At 45.6% G+C, this 20,679-nt stretch overlaps 1 protein-coding gene across 1 annotated transcript in view; it reads left to right on the plus strand.

Annotated features, from left to right (window-relative positions):
- ITGB3 (integrin subunit beta 3) overlaps positions 1–5,953 on the plus strand; it is a 47,023-nt gene extending 41,070 nt beyond the window's left edge. Inside the window, exons 14-15 of the mRNA XM_066627363.1 lie at positions 2,492–2,658; positions 3,339–5,953. Coding sequence (XP_066483460.1) covers positions 2,492–2,658; positions 3,339–3,407 — 236 coding nt within the window. The 3' untranslated portion in view covers positions 3,408–5,953. The remainder of the gene's footprint in view (positions 1–2,491; positions 2,659–3,338) is intronic.
- Positions 5,954–20,679: the final 14,726 nt, after the last annotated feature.

Below are 20,679 nucleotides of genomic sequence, written 5' to 3' on the forward strand. Positions count from 1 at the left end.
TGCAGAATGCCCTCCTTTCAGCTTTCAGCTCAGCCTTGTGACTGAGCAGGATTTGTAGGTTCTCTTGTGGTCAGAAGATAGGGCTTTAGTGCTCTTGATACCTCCTTTGCCCTCTACTCCTTCTGGCTATCAGAGTCAGAAAAAATTAAGCAATATAAAGTAAGCTGCAGCAAACATTTATTTTATTTAGAACATTTATGCTGTTTTTCCATCTCTCAAAATTTTATTTATTTATATCCTGCCTCGTATACAGTCCAAAGTGGCTAACACAGCAGCAGGATCAAATTTAAAACCACAAACTATTGTGGCATTTCATCTGCATAAACTATGTAGATTGGAGAATTCTGTGTTTCTTGGGGCAGAACTATGTTTTAGTGAGGCATTGATTAGCTCTGGTCAAACAGTAATGACTTGTATGTTCACTTTACAACTCGGATGCCTGTCAACTTAGTAGTTTAAAGCATTGACTAATTCAATTGGGGTAGGCTTTGAATTTACACATAACTCTTTGTCAGACTCCTGATTAAGGACCAAAGTAATTGCGAGATGGGAATTCTTTAACTGAAATTTCCAATGGCTTTTTTTTTTTTCCTCAAAAAGCTGCCAAGGGGGCCTTCAGTGAAGGTAATGGCATGGAGAATCTAACCCTTTGCCTCTGTGCCAGTTTCCCAACAAGTCCTCTCCCAAGCTACTATTAACCATGGAGATGATACAATAAGGGCAGGTATTTGTGCCTGTGAGCTGATAGCAGCTGGGGGAGGGATCTGGAGTGGGGTCATGTCATCCGGGGGAAAAGGCTAGACCAGTCTCCCATGCCATGGTCCCAGTTCCAATCAGAATTTCTGAAAGCTGCTTTTTTGAAACCCCAGCATATTTTTTTTCCTGATCCTAGAACTGCCCATGCCATGCCTTGTTTGACCCCTAAGTCCATTTTGCTATTTTGATTAACAACTTCTGGTCCTGTTTGTACTTGCTGATACTTCTGTGAAGGCAAATGAAAGCAGTGCCTCTGCTGTAGCCTCCAGCAATCCAGGCGCATTTCATCCTGGGGCCTGTTAGCCATCCCAGCCTCCAGTCAGGATGATAAATGCAGTGTTTGGTTGCACAGTGCACACAAAGAGACACACACTCCTAGCCAGACACCGTATAAACTCGCTCTCCGTGTGTCAGATGCAACCACACTGCATGTGGGTGGCTGACACATAATTAAGACTTGGGCAGATTTGAGGGCGCCTGGCCAGACCTCAGTGCGGGGAGCAATTTGAGACCAGCTAATGCCTATTGGGAAATGACGGAGCTGCCACTCCTGCTGTGATACCCACCGACTGTTCAGCACCTCACACAGGAAGAAAAGAAAAAGCAAAGACATGACAACAATGTGGTTGGGAGGGAAGGGGCTATTGGGCTAATCAGTAAGCTTTCTGGAAGGATTTTGTGGAAGCAACTGAATCACCTAAACATCAGATCACCTAATCATCATCACCCAATCATCATCAAAGGGACCAAGAGGCTGTATCTTTCTCTGAGACAGGATTAGCAAGACTGAATCATTGTAGAAAGATAATTGCTCAACTTAAGGAAGACATCTCATTTCACAGGAAGCCATCCTAGGAAGCTTACCATGTTGCTGTGATGATTTGACTGTTTGGAAGGTTTCTTAGCATTCAACTTGCAATCCGCCTCTCTGTCATTTTAAACCCTCAGCCCCATCTGGATGGTAACTGTCCTTATGGCTAATTCAGCGCTGTGGCACTAAACCTTAAGCAGAGAAACGACTTAACAACTAGGGCTGAGCTAAAAATACATGTAGGGGGATGAGGGGGAGTCATTAAAATCTTCCTCTAAGTCTAAGGGGATCCCTCTCATTTGCTGATTTCTTTTTAATCAGATGAAACAAATGCCCCCCCCTTTAGAACAAAGCTCCCCTAAAAATGTCCATCTCCAGCCAGATTGGGTCTATAGAAGCTGGACTGAAGGCAAGTGCTTGTAGAAATCTTCATAGGACAGATTCACACATGCGTGTACAGCCCTCAGTGACTAACAACTGAACAACTGTTCGTTGATTTCGCTGAAAGACGTGCTGATTTGAAAGCTCTTTAGTGTTAGGTTTGCTACACCTCATTCATGCAGGTGTGCCACGACTTGATGTCCCTGTCAAGAAAGGATGCTGAACATACATGTTGCTTACCCCCCTGCTGCAAGATAGGACCAGAATCGCCCACTCTCCACAGAGAAATCATATTCCAGAAGCAGAGAGCAGGTATTCCACAAAGGTGCTTAAATAGCGGCTGCTCAAAGTGACTTGAGAAAATGAGCCCTATCACACAACGGTTATTGCTGCTCTTCTGTAGAGATCTCTTTTTTTCGCATAGCAGCCGAGTCAGGCATGTGAATAGAAGAAAAGGGAGATGTGGTACTAGAAGCAAAAGGGCCTAGTGTGGTGATGGAGCAGATTCAGAGCTCTGTATGATGACTTATATCTCCCTTCCAGACTGTCCCAAGGGGCCTGATGTTCTGGTAGTTCTCCTTTCCGTGGCTGGTGCCATCTTGCTCATCGGCTTGGCTGCTCTACTCATATGGAAACTGTTCATCACTGTCCATGACCGGCGAGAGTTTACCAAGTTCGAAGAAGAGCGGGCCAGGGCTAAATGGGACACGGTATGAAATATGGGGGTGGCAGAACTGGGCAGAGAAGGGGGGGCTGTGAAGTTTCTTACACTTCATAGATGCTGATGGAAGTCTTGCACTGTCTCCATATTGGCTTCTATTCTTCAGTGTTTCCACTAAACACAGAGTCTATTTACATTATTTATACTTTTACCCTGAATCTGCATTTTGTGAAGAAATATGTGGGTACCACTGATTTCCATCTGCAGCTGTTTTCTTATTGGGAGAAATGTGTTGCTGAAAAAAAGGGAGAAACACGACAAGACATAATTGCATTAGCTTTTCCTTGCATTTGCTCCTCATCACTGGCTATAACTTGTGAGTTTGGGGGCAGGGAGAGAAACACATATTAAAGTCCTTCCTGGCATGTCTGTTTTCAGCAACACATTACCATGGAGATACAAGGGGATGCAGACTGGTAGCACCAATGCATTTCCCTGTAACATCTTGAGAATTATAGCTTTGGTGAGGGTGCTGACAGTTCTCTGCTAGGAATGCTGACCCGACCCCCCTCCAAATTATAAACCCTAGGATTCCTTGGAGTAAGAGAATAACTGTTAAACCAACTTTAGGTTTGTAATGTAGATTTAACCTCTGACATTGAGCTGTAATTAGCAGGTACAGGATATGTTTTGTTCTGACTTGTTTAAAATGCTCTTTTTCTGTTCCAGGCCAACAACCCACTGTATAGGGGAGCCACCTCCACATTCACCAACATAACATACCGTGGAAATTCGTGAGGGGAGGCCAGGTCTTGCAGCGCCTTCCCCACTCATGTTTACAGAACAGTCTGTCTGTGTTGCGTTGGCATGTGTGCTTTTGTGCATGTGATATTTTTAACAGCAGGTGCTCAGGTTGTTCCAGGGCCTTTGCTCTGCATTGCTTCGCTGCCACGCGAGAATGTCTGCACTATGATCCTTTTTCAAAGATCCTCTGTTTACCTCAGCTCACTCAGAACCACAGGCCGGACCTATACACTGAAGAAAGAGAAAGCAGGACTTACTCTTTGGTGGGAACAGCACAGCAGTAGGGTGGTGGGTGGGGGGGATAGGGCGTTCTGCTTGAATAAAATTAAGGGGCATGTTTGGCAGGGGTATGTAATCTAACTCAGAAGAGTTTTTATTAGGGAAGTCAGAAACATCCTCCCAATTTAGAACATCTGAACTCATTACGAGTTGACCCCAAACTCTTTCTAAAATTCAGACCTAGCATACAATATTGGGGCTGGTGCCTTCTAAATATCCCTCACTGGAATTACCCCTTTCCCACCCATATTTACCAGGCAGAGATTGCGGCAGCAGGGGGGGTGAGGGTACCTCTGCTAGACCTTGGGTGCTTGCTTCTAACCCAGCATTTCAGGAGTGAGAATCTGTGATGGCTATAACAGACTCCCACAGATCACAAGACCTAGTGCAAATGTCAAGATTCATGAGAATTATATTTCTCATGGATGTTTTTAAATCTAGGATGCTGGCAGAAACAAAGTCGAATAGAAGGTGTGAAGTTGTGCTGCCACTAGTTACATTTTGGAAAAAGGAAAGGGGTTGGGAAAGGGGTCATCATGGGTGACTAGGAGACTCCCAGCCCAATCACCTCCTTGTGACATCATAGTGAATGTCATGGAGGTCAGCACTGGCCTCAGCTCAGAAATGCAACATACTTAGTTCGGGTTTAGAGAAAAATAATTAATTGTATCTAAGCCCATTCTGAATTGAGTTGGGGAAAGCTCACCCAAGCTGTAGTGTTTTTTAAAAAATTATTAATATTGTATAGGAACAAAGAATGTTAGATACTGTTTTGTAGAATATACCTCTTCTTATCCTTTTTCCCAGTGTAGCAAATTCTTAGGAAACAGAAGTGTTTGTGTGTATTTAGGTTTGTCTTGAAGATACACTCTGTGACAGACAGGCATGTGAGAGACAGGCATGCCTTCAAAGAAATGTGAAGGCTGAGTTGGTTTACTGAGTTTGATGAAGAATGGAAAAGCACTCTGCACATACTCAGAGGCATTTCCTTTTGTGTTTCACGTGGTTTCACGTGTTCCAAGGCTGAGCCCTGGTTCAGATGGAGCCTGTGATATTTCATGCAGCATCCTTCATCTTGAGTGCACACCCACCTGGTCACATTGGCCTGGGTTTGGAGAAGTACTAGAGCTCGGTGATAGAGCATACACAGAAGGTCCCTGCCCTATTGTCAGTTTTTCCAGTTAAAAACATTTCTGGTAAGCCTGGGAAGGACCTCACTCCACCTGAGGCCATGAAGTGCCAATGTCATAGTAGGACTGCTAGTAGTAGCCAGCCCACTGGTCTGCCTCAATATAAGGCTGTTATAGCCAAAGAGAGCAGGGATCCCTGCATCAAGATCTGACATGTCTCCCCCATACCCACAATCCTCTGAGCCACCCGGTGGGTGAGTTCTTAGCACCTGTTTTTCACTCAGGGAACTAATTTGCCTTCAGGTAATGAGAGATGTCAGCATTCTGGGTGTCCAAAAGCTCCCGCCAAAATTGTCCACAGGTTTGAGACTAGAGTTGAAGAGACTCCCATGCTGAAACAGCAGATAGACCCCTCAGCTCTGGGCTCTTGTTGTCTCAGTGAACGTAATACGAGACTCCCCTACCTTCCTTGGACTGTGAACACTGACAGAAACATCTATTCTTAGTTAGCCACTCTCACAGAAAAATGTTCAAACAGCTCTGAGGTTGTTCAGCCTCTGGAAATCCATGGCTGTTTCTAGAAGTGGAAGCAGCAGCGTGTACATAATTTCCTCCTCCTCATTCCTAGTCCACTGCTTCCACTGACTGCCCCATGCTTCTATGCACACACAAGAACCACCCACTCTTCGGAACTCTCAGCCACAGAGTTTGCGCATCTATCTCTGGAATGAAGAAAAGAGGACTTTATTGCTACAGTTAGCAGAATGTATTTGGAGTGGCAGGGAGAACGCGAGTTCTCCATTTGAAGAAGATGCTGAGGTCCCTTCTGAGATTGTATTGGAGAAGAGTTTGCACAGCTTCACCTTTACATGGTATTAATTCAGGGGTACCTGTTGTCCTCATAATTCGGCCTCCTCACATGCTCTCTTTCTAAAGGGATTATTCACTGGTGTGGTCTACTCAAAGAAGAAATACCAGGAAGTGGAGATGCTTTCTCCTGGAGCCAGGGGTAATCTCTTAAGGGAGAGGGGAAGGCAGGACAGTCTTGTATAGATTTTGATAATGCAACAGTATGGTGGTGAAACAAACCCTGTGGCAGATTCAAATAAAACCAGTTTTGCCTCAGCCCGACTCACCTGGTCAGTGTGTCCTTCATTCACCTCTTGATCGTTTTTTAGCCCAGTTACATCTTCAACACCAACACACACATTACGTTGTCACAAAAAGAATATGGAAACAATCCACATATTGTAGGCCTGTCAAAGGTACAGAAAATAGCAACTGAAATGATAATAGATTGGACTACGCTCCGCCTGAGGAAAGGCCAATGTGTCTGAGGCAGTTTTGTTAAGAAAAAATAGGGGGACGGGGTGACAGGTTTATAAAATTAAGAAGTAAGTATTTCTTACATGGAGGTGTCTTTGCCTAAGACCAAACCGGCTTCCTCAAAAAGCAAATGATTGGGAGGGACGATTTAGAACAGGGTACATAACTCTTAGCATAGCACATAACTCTTCCTGCTCAGTTCCCTGACTTAAATTACACCCCCCCCCCCCAAAGCTGCTATTAGTCACAGGGAAAAACTGACCAGCACAATTTTGGGCCAGCAAGTTTTCCCCTTCATAACTCATAGCAGCAGCGGTGGGGGGATGGGCAGGGAGTTTGGCTGGAACTGCAGCTTGTGGGGAAAGGGTAAACTCCACCAGTGGCATGAGTTTGATCCCAATTGGATCTACTTGTGGCCTTCCTTGCTTTCTGAGAAAACCTGATATGCTGAGGGCATGTCCATTTTGGCATTGGAAAGGGCTTCTCTGCATTAATGGTCTCCTAGGCCATTTTGGGAAGTATAGCTTTTCACAGGCCTGCAGGACAAGCTACACTTGCCAAAACTACCCCTTTTGGACAGCAGTTAATGTGACAGAAACCCTTGTCTGTCTGCATATCTGACCCATATCCTTGAATCCAGTGGTGTACCTAGCACCACTGGTACCTGGGGTGGACTGCTCCCATTGGTTGCTGGAAGCCATGAGTAGATCTGGCATCTACTTTGAGGTACCCCTGTGAAGGCCAGGTCTACCTGGCATTCAAAGTGTTAGGTAGACCTGGTCTCCACCCAAGATCCTTGCTGGAGAGGCCAGGTCTACCCAGCATTTGAATACCCATACCCAGCAGGAATGTCTCTGCTCCTGAGCATGTTGTAAGTGGAGGAGGTGGTACCAGATGGGGGCAGAAGTATCAGGATGCTAGGAGGATCAATTTATAGGCATAGGCACCCCCTCCTTATTGCCTGTACCCCAAAGCGCCAGTGAGGTGCTATGATTTTCGTGCCAGCCAGTAACACCCAGCACACGCAACACTAGCACTTAGGTTGGACAGCCTCTCCACCCCCCTTGGCACGCTACTGCTTAAAGCAGTTTTTGGGGGGTTTCCTCTATGGCTACAGTAGTATTATAGTAAAAGGCAGTACGAATGGGTCTGCTGCCTGACACCACCTCTGGGTCCACTGTTGCTGTGATTTTGGTAATCCTGCCCTTCTGAGTTTGGGAAGATGGTACAATAGAGCATAGTAAGGAAGCAGATCAGTGCGAACTGGGGGAGGGAGGCAGTGGCAACAGCCTTGGGTTGAAGAACACCTAGAATCTCCCTGCCCCTTGCCCCCCCCCCTTCAATTGCCACTGACACAAGCTGCATCAGGTCATGACATGGCTGGACCAGCCAGGATGATAGTATAAACCGGGAAGACCAGCCAATCAGGGATGTGGCATGGGAACCAGAGAACAAATTCAGAGGATTGTGATTGCTCCTTCAGTGTGGCCCAACCCACTGTCCCTGCTGGCCTTTAGGCTGCCATTTGGACTAGCAGAGAAGTCTTCTCCTGCCTCATAGGTATCAGATGTTCTACCTTGACGCAACTGACATCTCTAAAGCCCCCCTCCTGGGAGCATCTTTATTTGCGTCTGAATTCCTTCACCAAGAAGAGGTCTTTTCATCTCATGTAAGAGCAACGGTGACATCTAGGGGCACTTTGTAAGATTTCATTAAAAGCTGTAAATTTCAGCTATAGCAATAGAATTGTATTTGCTTTGTACAGTGCTTATGAGTGTTTAACCTTTTTACAAGTACAGACCCCCAATGGATTGCCCAGTATATTTCCATATAGTCCCAACTCATTAGCTGCAAATGACAAAAGAGAAACAGTCCAATCGTATGCATGAGTACTCAGAAGTAAGTCCCATTTTAGTCAATAGGGGTTCCTCCCAGGTAAGTGTGCATAGGATTGCAGCCAAAATCTGCAAATCTTGATCATATTTTCAAGATATGGAAGAGCCCAATTAGCATGCTGGGAGAGCTCAATTATCACAAGGACCAGATAAAGAGCTTCCAGGGGCCACATCTGGCCCGGAGACCTTATGTTGGACACCCCTGCTCTAATCTAACAATTTTTTTAAATTGTTAGAAATCAAGTCCTAGACCTGTGTTATTTGGTTCCCATACTCTCAAGAATCCCTGGTTTAAAGCAATGGCATACCTATGGGGGCAATGGGGCAAAAGCCCCAGGCAACACCCAGCAGAGGGTGGCACCATAACCCACATCTCCCCTGCCACTATTTTTTTGGGCATGGTCCTGAACATCACCAATCTGAGGGCTGCCCTCTTCCCTTTCTTTAGAGGAGAAGAGGGCAGCCCTCAGAACGGACAGGTAGCTGCGCCTGCCTCCTCCTTTTTCAGAGGAGGCAGACGCAGCTTCTAGCTTTATGGAGCCTTTTGCATCACTGCTTCTGCACCAATTTTGGAGGAAGCAAGCGCAGCTTCCAGTGGCACGAAAAGAGCTTTTTTGCATTGCTGAAAGTGGTGCAAAGAAGCTCCAATGGAGCCTTGCACTCTGCTAGCAATGGCAAAAACGCTCTACTGGAGCCTGGGCCGCTGTCTTCCTCTGCCCATTTTTCAAAGGGGGAAAGAGAAGGCAGCACGGAAGTAATTGTGGTGACATCACCACAATTACTTCCGGGTTTGGAAGCAGCAAATGGGGAGTGGCCCCTGGCATGAAAACCTTACCGGGAGCTTATGTCTTCATCAGAGCATTCTGTCATTTATTTCTACTCTGAAACTTATACTTCATTGACAGCACAAGCCTATGCATGTCAGAAGTAAGAAACATTGGGTTCAATGAAACTTTCTCCCAGGAAAGTCTATATAGGATTTCAGCCTTAAGGATCATTCTAGCAGTTTCCAACCCAGACTCTTGGAGTGGGTTACAACAGTTTAAAAACAAATATATGAATACTGAAAAATGGAATAAAAACAATTCCTAGAAAACTAGAAAGTGTATCATAGAGTGCTAGTCTATGGTATGAATGTTTATTCAGAAGGAAATCCACTATGTTCAATACAACTTTCTCACAGATGAACTTGCACAGGACTGTAAATTTAACAAAGTTAAATCTCAGGCAGCCTTGATGCAACTGCTTGGTTAAGTTTCTCTGGAACAGGTTTTGAAAGCAATACCTACTTATGATGTTACTTCCTGCTATAGGAGCAGTCTCAGAACTTGACTATATCCCTATTGGTATGTAGCAGGCAGGGCTGGCTTTTTAGGCAGTTGGGACAATTTTGCCCAGTTGGGCCCTGCGCATGGTGAGGACCCCACACTGCCCTTCTGCCCACCACTGCTTCCACTTGGCCCAAAATTGGTGCCATGCAGCCAGCAGCATGCACACCTCGCTCTTTCCCTGCCCTCACACCTCCCAGCATCATCCTGTACTCATCTCGCTCTGGAATGGGCTGCTGCAGATGGGGAGGAGACAGGGGAGAGTTGGGGAGCACTGTGGGCTGGGCGCATGCTCCCTTCCTCCCTCTGGCTGATCTCTTAGGTGCATATTCTGCACAACCACTAAAGGTACAGAACTCCTATCCACCTGCACAGAAGTAACAGACATTTTTTTTTTAATTTAAGAGCTACAAAAATTGGTAGAGGGGCCCATGCAAAATTAGAGGGGGGCCGCAAAAGCATTTCCAGTTGGGCCCCACAGCTCCTAAGGCTGGCCCTGGCAACTTGGCGCCGTGGTGAGACTCAAGACCAGTTCCAAGTCGCCACCCCCACAACTCAATTCGTGCACGAGTCTTAATGGGACTCTTCCCTCAAAATTTCCAAGTCATTTTGACTCGAGTCAGTGTCTTTTGGGTCAGGTACACCAGGGCACAGACCAAAAAGGGACTGGGAGGCATCTGAGCTCGGCAAGGCAGGAGGGGACAGGACAGACAGGGGAAGGGGACAGAAGCGGCAAGTGGGAGAAGGGTCACATGACAGCAACTGGGAGGATTACTTTAAGAGTACAACCCAAATCCTTTGCAGCTCTACTCAGAAGAACTCCCATTGCCTGTCATTCAGAGAGGCAGCTTCTTCCTCCTAGGTAACAATGGAAGTGGAAATGTGGAAGATTCCTTCGAGGAGATAGAGTGTGGTGCCAGCAGTGGCCCCTTGTGTTGACAAGTCTGGGAAGTACAGAGTTAAAACCAGAACTTTGGCTTGCAATGGATGTGGCTTACAGCTGTAACCTAGTAGGGATAATGAGGACTTTTCCATAAAAGAATAATTGCCAGAGGGTGTAGCGAGAGAGATGGGTGTGGCTGTCGCTGAGATAGCTGATGATTGTGGGAGACTGTTGTATGGTTGCTGGACCACAAGATGGTGGAGAACCTGCTGACTGGAGCAGGGGAGGAGAAAGAAGACCATGCAGCTTGAACAGGCAAGCTACTTGCTGATTGCATCCACAGAGGTGGTGGGGTTCACCAGAGCTTTGCACATAATTAAGGCTGGCTATTTTTTGGATAAAGGAAGCTAATTAGCCTAAATTGGACATAAGGCAGGGTTCTCAAACTTCTCAGGAGTAAACCTCCTGAGATAATTCTCTGCAGGGGTGGGGCAAGAGGCAGTGATGTGATCCCTAGGATTGTGCTGCTGCAGGGGCAGGGGGGCTTTTTTCTAACACATCTTACCTCTTGCTGGGGTCTGGGGAGCCCCATGGAATGCTCTGCATGGCTCCCTGCAGCCTGCAAAAGTGAAACTAGCAATTGTGACCCACTTCCAGGTTGTGATTGGAAAATTGGAAGTGGGTGGTGATTGCTGTGTTCACTCTTTACAAGCTGTGGGGAGACTTGCAGAGCACTCTGTGGAGTTCCCTGGACCCTGGCAGGAGTTAGATGTGTCAGAAAAAAGCCCCCCCCCCCCGGCAACAGTGTGAAACTGTTGTTGCCTTCTCTCTACCCCTTAAGTGAGCAGAGGCCAGGTTCTTTCAAGTTGGGGTGTTGTGACACCCCAGTTTGAGAGCCACTGGCATAAGGTTTCTAAGTTTGGAAAGAGCTTGATGGGACAACCTTCTAATCTGCACCATGATCTTTGTTGGGGTCAGCTGCCATTCTATGACATCATCAGCCTGGAACCTCTTGTACAACTGTTGCCACTGAGGTGGCGGGTGGGGGAGGGTTGCCCTGGTATCTCTGTGGAGAACCACCCCACCCAAATTCCTATAGCCCTCCCCCTTCTAGGCATATTATTTGAGCTGTTGTGGAAAAATGGGAGTCCTGACCACAGTCCCTTGTTCGTGCTTGTGGTTCTAGCTGTCCCTTCCTTCCCTGTTCTTTTCATTCTGGGTACTTGGCCATTGCTAGGGGATTGCTAATATCCCTGCAACACCTTAACAAGTGAGTAGTGGAAGGGAGGGTATCAGAAAAGGAGGCATTGTGCCTAAAATACCTTTTCATTTTACAGTATTTGTACCCCCACCAAGTGAATGTGAATAACCACTTCCTTTCCACCTCCAGCACCAGGACACCTTGATGAGGCTGTCATCTTTTCTGTTGACATCTTGGCTTTGGCTGACATCTTAGCTGACAACAAAGGAGCAAAATTCTCCTTAGTTCCTGAAAAATGGAGAACCCGCCAAGCAGGACTGGCAGGTAACAGATTTTCTGCTCAGAGCACCTAAGAACATAAGAAGAGCCCTGCTGGATCAGGCCAAAAGCCCATCTAGTCTATCTTCCTGTATTTCACAGTGGTCCACCTGATGCTTCAGGGAGCGCACAACAAGATATCTGCATCCTGTTGCCTCTTTCTTGCATCTGGTATTCTGAGGTAGCCTACTTCTAAAACCAGGATATATACCCATTGTGGCTTGTAAGCTGAGATGGACTTTTCCTCCATGAATTTGTCCAATCTCCTTTTAAAGGCATCTAGGCTAGGTGCCACCATCAAATCTTGTGGCAAGGAGTTCCACAGCCACAGATTAGTTACACACTGAGTAAGGAAAATGGCTGTTTCTCTGTAGCAACATGCCCCTAACTGGGTTTAACAGTTTACAACCCAAAATGCTGTAGCTTTAAACAAATGTACACAATTTGTGGCATAAATTGTCAAATGTAACCTGTGCTCTTTTATTGTGGACTGCCAATTACCATACTTAACAACCTTTCTGATTTTGCAATTAGCAAACAAAAAGTTCATCGAGCCTCTTGTGAACCACCATCAGCTATACAAGATTGATGGTTGTGTTCAGACTGGTGGGTCGTCAGGGCCTTTGGGAGGCCTTGGGATTGAATGTTCATTTGAGACCCTTCCCTTCCACATTATTATTATTATTATTATTATTATTATTATTATTATTATTATTATTATTAACAGTATTTATATACCGCTTTTCAACTAAAGGTTCACAAAGCCGTTACAGAGAAAAATCAAATAACTAAATGGCTCCCTGTCCCAAAAGGGCTCATAATCTAAAAAGATGCAAATGAATACCAGCAGACAGCCACTAGAACAGACACTGCTGGGGTGAGGTGGGCCAGTTACTCTCCCCCTGCTAAAAAAAGGAGCACCGACTTGAAAAAGTGCCTCTTACCCAATTAGCAGGGGTTACTTACCTGTGTCAATGTAATTCTTGCCAATGTGGTGGTTGTCCTCCTACATTTAGTGATTTTTTTCCATGGGTATGACATGGAAATACCCATGTCTAGTAGGGTACATTCCTGTGTTGAAAATGCAATAGTTTTTCCTAACACTGGTCAGCGGCTTTTTTATTATGTAAATGCTATAGTTTCACAAAATGAAAAACCAAGGACATATAAGAATGGCAAACTATACATGTAGGCTATACCAGATAAAACACAGAGTATGCAAACCAACTCATAAATCAAAATCTTAAATCACAATTTTATAAATCCAACCAAAGTTTGATTGTATTACAGTTATCTGCAAAGAAGAAACAGGGTTGTAAAGAACCAAACGCAAAATTTAAATTTATCTACAGATTTAAAAAAGACTTTAGGTCTCAAAGAAAGTTATGTAAGCCTAACCAAAATGCATGATTTAACTCGTTTAAAAATAAGGGCTTCTAAATTCCACCAAAGTGCCAGAGTTATCTAAGAACCAATACAGAATTCAAGAAGCCCAACTAATGTGTGATTAACACTGCTTAAAAAGCAAAACAAAACAAATCCTTGTAAACCCTGTAGAAGTATGAAATATCATTTGCACACAAATAAACTAGGAGCACAATCCTAACTGCGCTGCCGCAAGTCCTTTGTGCTGGCCAAGGAGGGTCGCAAATGTGCCGCAAAGCATGTTTGTACCTCCATGGAAGTAAACTGCACAGGTGCGCAGAGGTGCGCCAGCCTGCTGAGGCCAACCAATACAGTGGCAGGAGCTTGGCTGGCGTGGGGGTCTGGGGGGGCGGGTCGAAGGTGGCCCATGGGCGGGCAGAGAGCAGAAGGCGGGGCCAGGGCCTGGCAGTTATGCCAGATCCTAACCCCCATTCCTGGGCTGTGTGGAGTGGCTCCTGGCTGATCTGTTCTGCTCAGATCTGTGCCACCTCATCAGATGGCGCAGATCTGAGTAGACCTGTTGGGACCACTGTGGCTCTCCCTGGGGTGTTTTCCCCTTGCCTTGGGCCAAGCCTCAGCCAGCCCCAAACTTGCGCTAGATACAGCGCAGGTCCACCAGCCTGCCTGTTCCAGCGCACGTTAGAATTATGCTGCCCAGTAAATAGTTCATAGGGTAAATAAATTCTGCTTTGGAGCCTTTTAGGTGGGGAATACTGTAGATTTTTTTAAAAAATCCAACTATAAAGTTGTGCCTTTAATCACAATAAAACAAACTGAAATGCACTGCTATTTTGTGTTCTTGTGAAATATAGTCACCTCAATTATATCCTATATTATTGCAAAGTTCTTATTAGTTTTTTAAAACCAGGTTAGTTTATTCACCATGGCAACGTCCTACCATTTAATTACCTATGCTCTTGATCAGCAGTCTTCTGATGCTGCAATCATCATTCCCACTGTGACAATTGCATGAACTAATAACATCTCCATAGACCTAGGGACCTTTCTCTTTGCTTGTTGATAACAAGGCTGTAAGGATCAAGCATTAAGTTCCACATCCACAATTTTAATGTCTAATATTTGGCTCCAAAAGATGTTACTTGTTCATAAGTTCACTGACAAATCAAAACTGCCGGCTTCTGTTTGTCCAAGCTTCCAGCAGACTTTGCTACAATCCAGGCAAATTTTATATGGCAACAGATAACGGGTATTGATGCCAGAGCTGACTAGGGCCAGATCTCTCAGGGCCCAAGCCAATTCAGCTTTCCAGTGCTGATGCCGCTATGCCAATGGGGTGAGCACTGCATCCTGTGTTGGTGGTGCAGTCATGGAGCCCTCCTCATGGAAAAGGAATGTTTGATCCCTTATCTCGGGGCAGCATTGAGGCTGCATCAGCACTGGAACATTGGATAGGATTGGGCCCCCATACTCTTTGGTCTAGCTACTTTAATCTTTCCAGTAAAGGCATGGGGTGGGGGTGGGGAGTGATGCTGCATAATAGCTCCTCCTTTCTAGATATCCCTTTTCACTGACTTTTGCTGGAATGTATTATAGCATTGCCCCCCATACTTGGCTTTGAAGCAATGGCAGAATAGCTGTGTTGTTGTTGTTGTTGTTGTTGGCATCCTTCAGTCTCGGAAGACCATGGTGTCACGCTCTGAATGGTGGCTCTGGAACAGAGTGTCCTCTCCAGTGTGCGAAGCCTGGGTAAGGTAGATATGAAGGATAGACTGTTACCCATGCAGCAAATCCCCCCTCTCCACGTCGCTGAAATGGTCCAATGGAAAGGCAGAGGCCAATACGGTTGGTTCCAGCGGCGTCGCAGGAGTTGCCAGAACGTGACTGTGTTCAGCCATGAACTGCCTCAGGGACTCCGGCTCCGGATTTTGCCTCGAGGTTGACTCCTGAAGCCTTTTCCATAACTGGATGTAGCCACAAGGCAGTGGAGGTTTGGGATCAGAGTTTTCCTTCTCTCAGATGAGCTGCCTTCCCAGGCTGACGAGCCCCATCTACCTGGTGGCTGTTTAGTCACCTCTTACGACAAGTACAGCCAAACTGAGGGCCTATTCTTATCCCCAGCCCCCAGGGGCTGTTGTTGTAGCGTTCTAAAAATAACCAATAGGTGGCACTGATTTACACCTGATTCCCTGGAGACTCATTCAGGCCACACCTTCACTATTTTGTCAGTAAATGCAGAGCTAGAATCCTGAATGAAAGTCTTCTGTATAAGCTCATCTTGCATAAAATGATGACAGTGGTGTGGGCCGCACCGGGTGACGCACAAAGGGGTGTGTGACACCACTACTGGTCAAAATTTTTAAGGTCTTGGTAACTTTCAAATATCATTATGTTATAAATTGGTGCATAATTTCATGCAGAATGAAATTTTAACAAATCACGTTGAAATAATGCAATTCTATCAAAATGTATAGCCAAAAAAATGTGAGGCGGGGCAATGGTACATCATCGCACCCACTGCCTGGAGCATTGCCCTGCCCACTGCATGGGAGGAGGTCCATTTTAGGGGTGATGTGCTGGCCTCCTGTACCGGGAGATGTAAACCCTGGTGATGCCACTGAGTGGTGAAGTTCGTTTTAAAGCTTCTGCAGCTTGGTGATTAAAAGCAAGCATTGCTACTTTGTGAGTCTCTTTGCATACCTGGTTGGTTGGAGCTTCAGCACATTTTTTTGGGTGCAAAATTTCCATTCTCTTATAGTAATGATGTTGTCTTGGAGCCAGTCATCGTGTAGCTAGAGAAGATGACGGAGGGCAAATGAGGTGAATTCAAAGCAAGAGAATTGGTTACTCAAAAAGCATTGCCCTCTGAATTGGCCGTTCTTGCAGTAACGCTGTCACATCACCAGATCTTGTTGAGGACGTTTCTGTTACTGGTAAGAAGAGAGGCTATTTTTCATACCAAAAATGGTATCAGAGATGCAGCTGACTGCATAGCAGTGAACCAGTATAAAAAAGGAAAGCTTTGGGGTGCCTATGGGAAATTCCTTCCCCTCTCAACTCTCTTTTCATCCACGGAATGTTCACTGAGGAACATGTGGCTCTTACTTAATAGAAGCCCTTTTCCAAATAGCATCTAGCAAATCTGAGCCAAATAAAATGTAGAACATATTCACGGTTAGGCAAAACCTTTGATATTTTATTTCTAATATCCAACTGCAGAATGCTGAGCATTCAAATTCAAAGGGACAATTTTTTAAAAAAAGTAAAACTAAACTATATAGGGCCCAATCCTATTTGTTCCCTTTCTTTGAGGAGGCCTCCATGACTGCCCCCCCCCAACTGCAGGATGCAGCGCATTGCCCAACTTTCCAGCACTGATGCAGCCACAATGCAGCCCCAGTATAAGGGAACAAATGTTCCCATACCTTGAGGAGGTCTCTATGACTGCCTCCCCACCACGGGATGCAGTGCACGCCCCATTGGCACAGGTACACTGGAACTAGGAAATTGGATATGATTTGGCCCTAAGTCTCCAAATACTCATTCAAGGCAGGAGATGGGGGTTGTGTATGGAACATATTTTTTTCTATAATTGACCCCCTCTGGCCCACAGAGCAAGACTGTGGCCCTGACAGCCAAAAATGTAGGGACCCCTGATCCATTCTGTAAATTGAAACTAGTTGAAAAGAACTGGCTTAACAGACTTGTCCTGCCTTCAGCCACAGAACCTCTGGAATTGCATGGGAGTCCTAAGATTGTCTTATTAGTGATCCATACTCCTTTCACTATACCTCAGTGTCTCTGTTGGGAGACATGACAATTGAGATTGTTTGAAATTAATTTATACAATGAAGCCCAGACTTTCCATTCACATTTTTTAAAAGCAAATTGGGAAAATCTTCTCAAGAATTAGTAGTAGTAGCCTAATATTTATGTTTTGTTGTCCACCCTATCACAGTCTCATGGGGTAGATGGAATGCAGTTCTGTTACCCAGTTATTCAGTACTGTTGTGTGTGTGTGTTTTTTTAATCTGTCTGTGACTGGTCTCCTTTTTTCTCTATTGCAGTAAAACTCAAGGCCTAAATGAGCAGGCCAAAGACAGCATACCACAAGCCCAAAGTGAATTGGCTGAAGATGGCAAACTCCAAGATCTCAATGAGCAGGCCAAAGACAGCATACCGCAAGCCCAAAATGGATTGGCTGAAGATGGCAAACTCCAAGATCTCAATGAGCAGGCTGAGGACAGCAAACCCCAAGACCTCAATGAGCAGGTTGAAGCATACAAACCCCAAGATCTGAAGGACTGGGTTGAGTCACAGTTGGCATTGGAAACAGTACCCGCGGAGATACTAGATCAGGTGCCTGAGGTTGAGGAGGTTTTCATTAGTCCTAGGATTTCTGGTAGTCGTCCACAGAAGATGACTATGACGAATCAGAAGGAGGAAGAAAAACCCAGCTCTCTTCTACCTGAACCCATCTTGGATGAGTAAGTGATCATCTCACACTGGAGCATGAAGCCCATATAAGAATCCATCAGGATAACCCTCCCTCTTTTTGCTACTTTGGGTCATGAGTGGAATCATCCTTGATGGATGCTTCTCAAAAATCCTTGAGTGATGAGGGATGTCCTACTTGTATTTTCATTTGTAAAGCCAGTCAAGCTTTCCTCCTCATTTTTTTCCAAGTCCCATTAACTTGGATATCTCAATTGCTCAATCCTTAAAAAGGATCTTTCAACTGAATTTAAAATGATTTCCTCATTGTGAACAATAATTCCACCCCAACTTCACTTCTGTTTTCATGCCTGTCCTGCCATATACAGTAAAGGTAGACCATCACAAGACAGGTTATTTTTAGCCTGCTGATGTTTTATTCCCTCTCTGGGGATCTTCAAGCAGAGGCTCAAGAGGCATCTGCTGGAAATGTTCTAGGGATTTCCTGCTATAGGATGGGGATTGAACTAGATGACTTTGTAGGTCCCTTCCAACTCTGATGGATTGTACCATAGAGTTTTTTATAATGCAAATTAACCACACAGCTGTCATCTGTATCTCTGTTCCAGCTTAGTTCTCAGGTTAAACTGTGAGATGTTCGAAAGTCAACAGAGTACAGGCTGCTGTATTTGTATACATTTGCAGATAAACTCCATGTGAAGGGTAGTTTTTGTTCTTTAAAATGTTTTCAGCCAAGTTTGGTCAACCTCAACAGACAAGCAAATGAAAGACTAAAGAGAATGGGGTCTTTTCTAAAAAATAATGGTTTATACAGTTTTATAAATGGAAGGATGTTGTATTGGAGTGGAGAGGGGTCAATACTACCCCCTCTCAAAGCTGCCTTACAGCCTGTATTGGTTGAAAGGTGAGGTATAAATGTCTTACAGCCCAATCCTGAGCGGGGCTGCAGTGGTGCAGAAAATGGTTGCCGCCACATCCAACACACTCCAGGCAGCCACCAGCAGCTCCTTGGGAGAAGGAGACTTTCGTCCACTTCCCCCAGGGAACGTGAGTAGCCTTGCAATGGGGTTACCCGATTCTATGGTGACCCAAAGATCGGCATAGAATCAGGAGTCTCTGAGTTGGGCGACGAGCCTGACACAGAGGCTTTGGATTAAGTGAAGTGAAGCTCCACCAGTCCCGCCTCCCGCCCTGCTCCCTCCCCCAGAGCGCCTCCTCCCTGCTGTCTCCCTGCCTTCCTTGGAACGCCTCCCCCACGCCTCCACCTACCTCTCCACTGCTTGGCAGTTTGCACGACTGCTGAGTGGCAGAGCTCTGGCACTTGCCCAGTACTAGGACCCACAAATGTGCCTTATGGCACGTTTGCGACCGTGCACATCAGCAGTGAGCTGGTGCACCAAGCTCAGGATTGGGCTCTTAAACAAGTAAATAACTCATAGTATGATTCAGTTATTTCTTTAAAACCGTTATAGCCTGCCTTCCTACCAATTTCACTCCCTAAGGTGGCTTTAAGAAAGGGGGGGGGGGAATGTCCTTCTAACCCCTCTCTTCTCACCATGCACCATTATATTGTGCATATATAGTGATTGGCTAGGATCATAGAGTGAAGGAAAAAAGCTTAACCTTGGAGAAAAAAAATGACCTGAAGAAGCTATAGATCAAGGGAACAATGATTGTGAACAGGTTGGGGGTGGGAGCTGACATTCTCCGTGGGGTCAGGGCAGGAGTTCTAAAAGCACAACCTTCACTGCAAATCCTGCGTAGGCAAATGCTGGGCACAGCTGTTGTCTGAGAGAAATGTACTGAGCAGATTCCACTGGCATCTGACCTGTTAGTATCTCCTGGCATCATCTGAAAATGAAGTACGTTTTCCTTTCAAAATGGATTAATACTTAATCGCATTTATGTTGATATAATTGATCTAAAATCTATGATTTATCAACAGAGTTTTTTTCACTCGCTGCCAACTAAGTTCACTTTACATGTAGGACTTATATGATCTGCATGGTAGTGGTTCCCAAACAGTGATTCTGGGACCCACCAGTGCGTCATAGCACAATTTTTGGTGGTTTGCGAAACTGACTGGGCAGATTAGGCGATGTGCATGAAGGGCCAAACAAGCTGGTACTTGTTTGGGGGAGGGAGCACTGCTGTCCAATCACCATTATAGCCACACCCCTTGGCATTTAGAAATCGGGCAGTAGACTGTAGGGCCTCTAAAACGTTTGGGAACCACAGCTCTATGGCATTCCCTCACTTTAGCCCCTAGCAAGGTGGGACAGTGCATGATGCGATCATTTTGCCATTGCAAGGCTGAGCAGTCTGCGATTGCATCCATGCACATTGATATATGTAGTTACACAGAATTGAGTTCTGCTGGGTTCAGCAGTGCTTGCCCTCAAAGAAGTGGGCATAGATCCGTAGTCTTACAAAACAGGCATGACTGGTCCTGACTGAGCAGCAGGGGATCGAGATTCACTTAGCAGGGATGTCTCAAATTATCTTCTGCCTTAGGTGCAGATAAATTGTGCTTTCCCACCCCCTCTCTGTCTTGTTGCTTACATGATAGACAGACATATTGTGGGGATGCCACTGGAAAAGCTGTTACCCAACTTAACCATTGAGTTTTCATTCATGCCTGTGACTGGACTTTTTGTTCCCTCCCTCACAGTAGCACCCTACTCAAGCCGGCTGAGGACAGTGAACTCCAAGATCTAAAGGAGATGCTTGAGGAAAGAAGGAAGTCCCTGATGGAGACACCAGAGGCGCTTGAGGAAAGAAGGAAGACCCTGATGGAGACACCAGAGGCGCTGGAGGAAAGAAGGAAGTCTCTGATGGAGGCGCTGGAGGAAAGAAGGAAGTCTCTGATGGAGATACCAGAGCAACGTACTCAGGAGGACAAGAGAGAGGGGAAGTTCTTCCAATATAGCTATACAGTTTCACGAAGGACCTCCAAAAAGCTGAAGGCTGAAGCACCCGCTATTCCTTCAAAGTAAGCAGAACCTGCATATTGTGGCCTATGCTTCAGGTCTGAACCTAACAGAGTATCCCTTCCTTCACTTCTTGGG

The sequence above is a fragment of the Tiliqua scincoides genome, chromosome 5 (genome assembly GCF_035046505.1).
Source record: "Tiliqua scincoides isolate rTilSci1 chromosome 5, rTilSci1.hap2, whole genome shotgun sequence".
NCBI lineage: Eukaryota > Metazoa > Chordata > Lepidosauria > Squamata > Scincidae > Tiliqua > Tiliqua scincoides.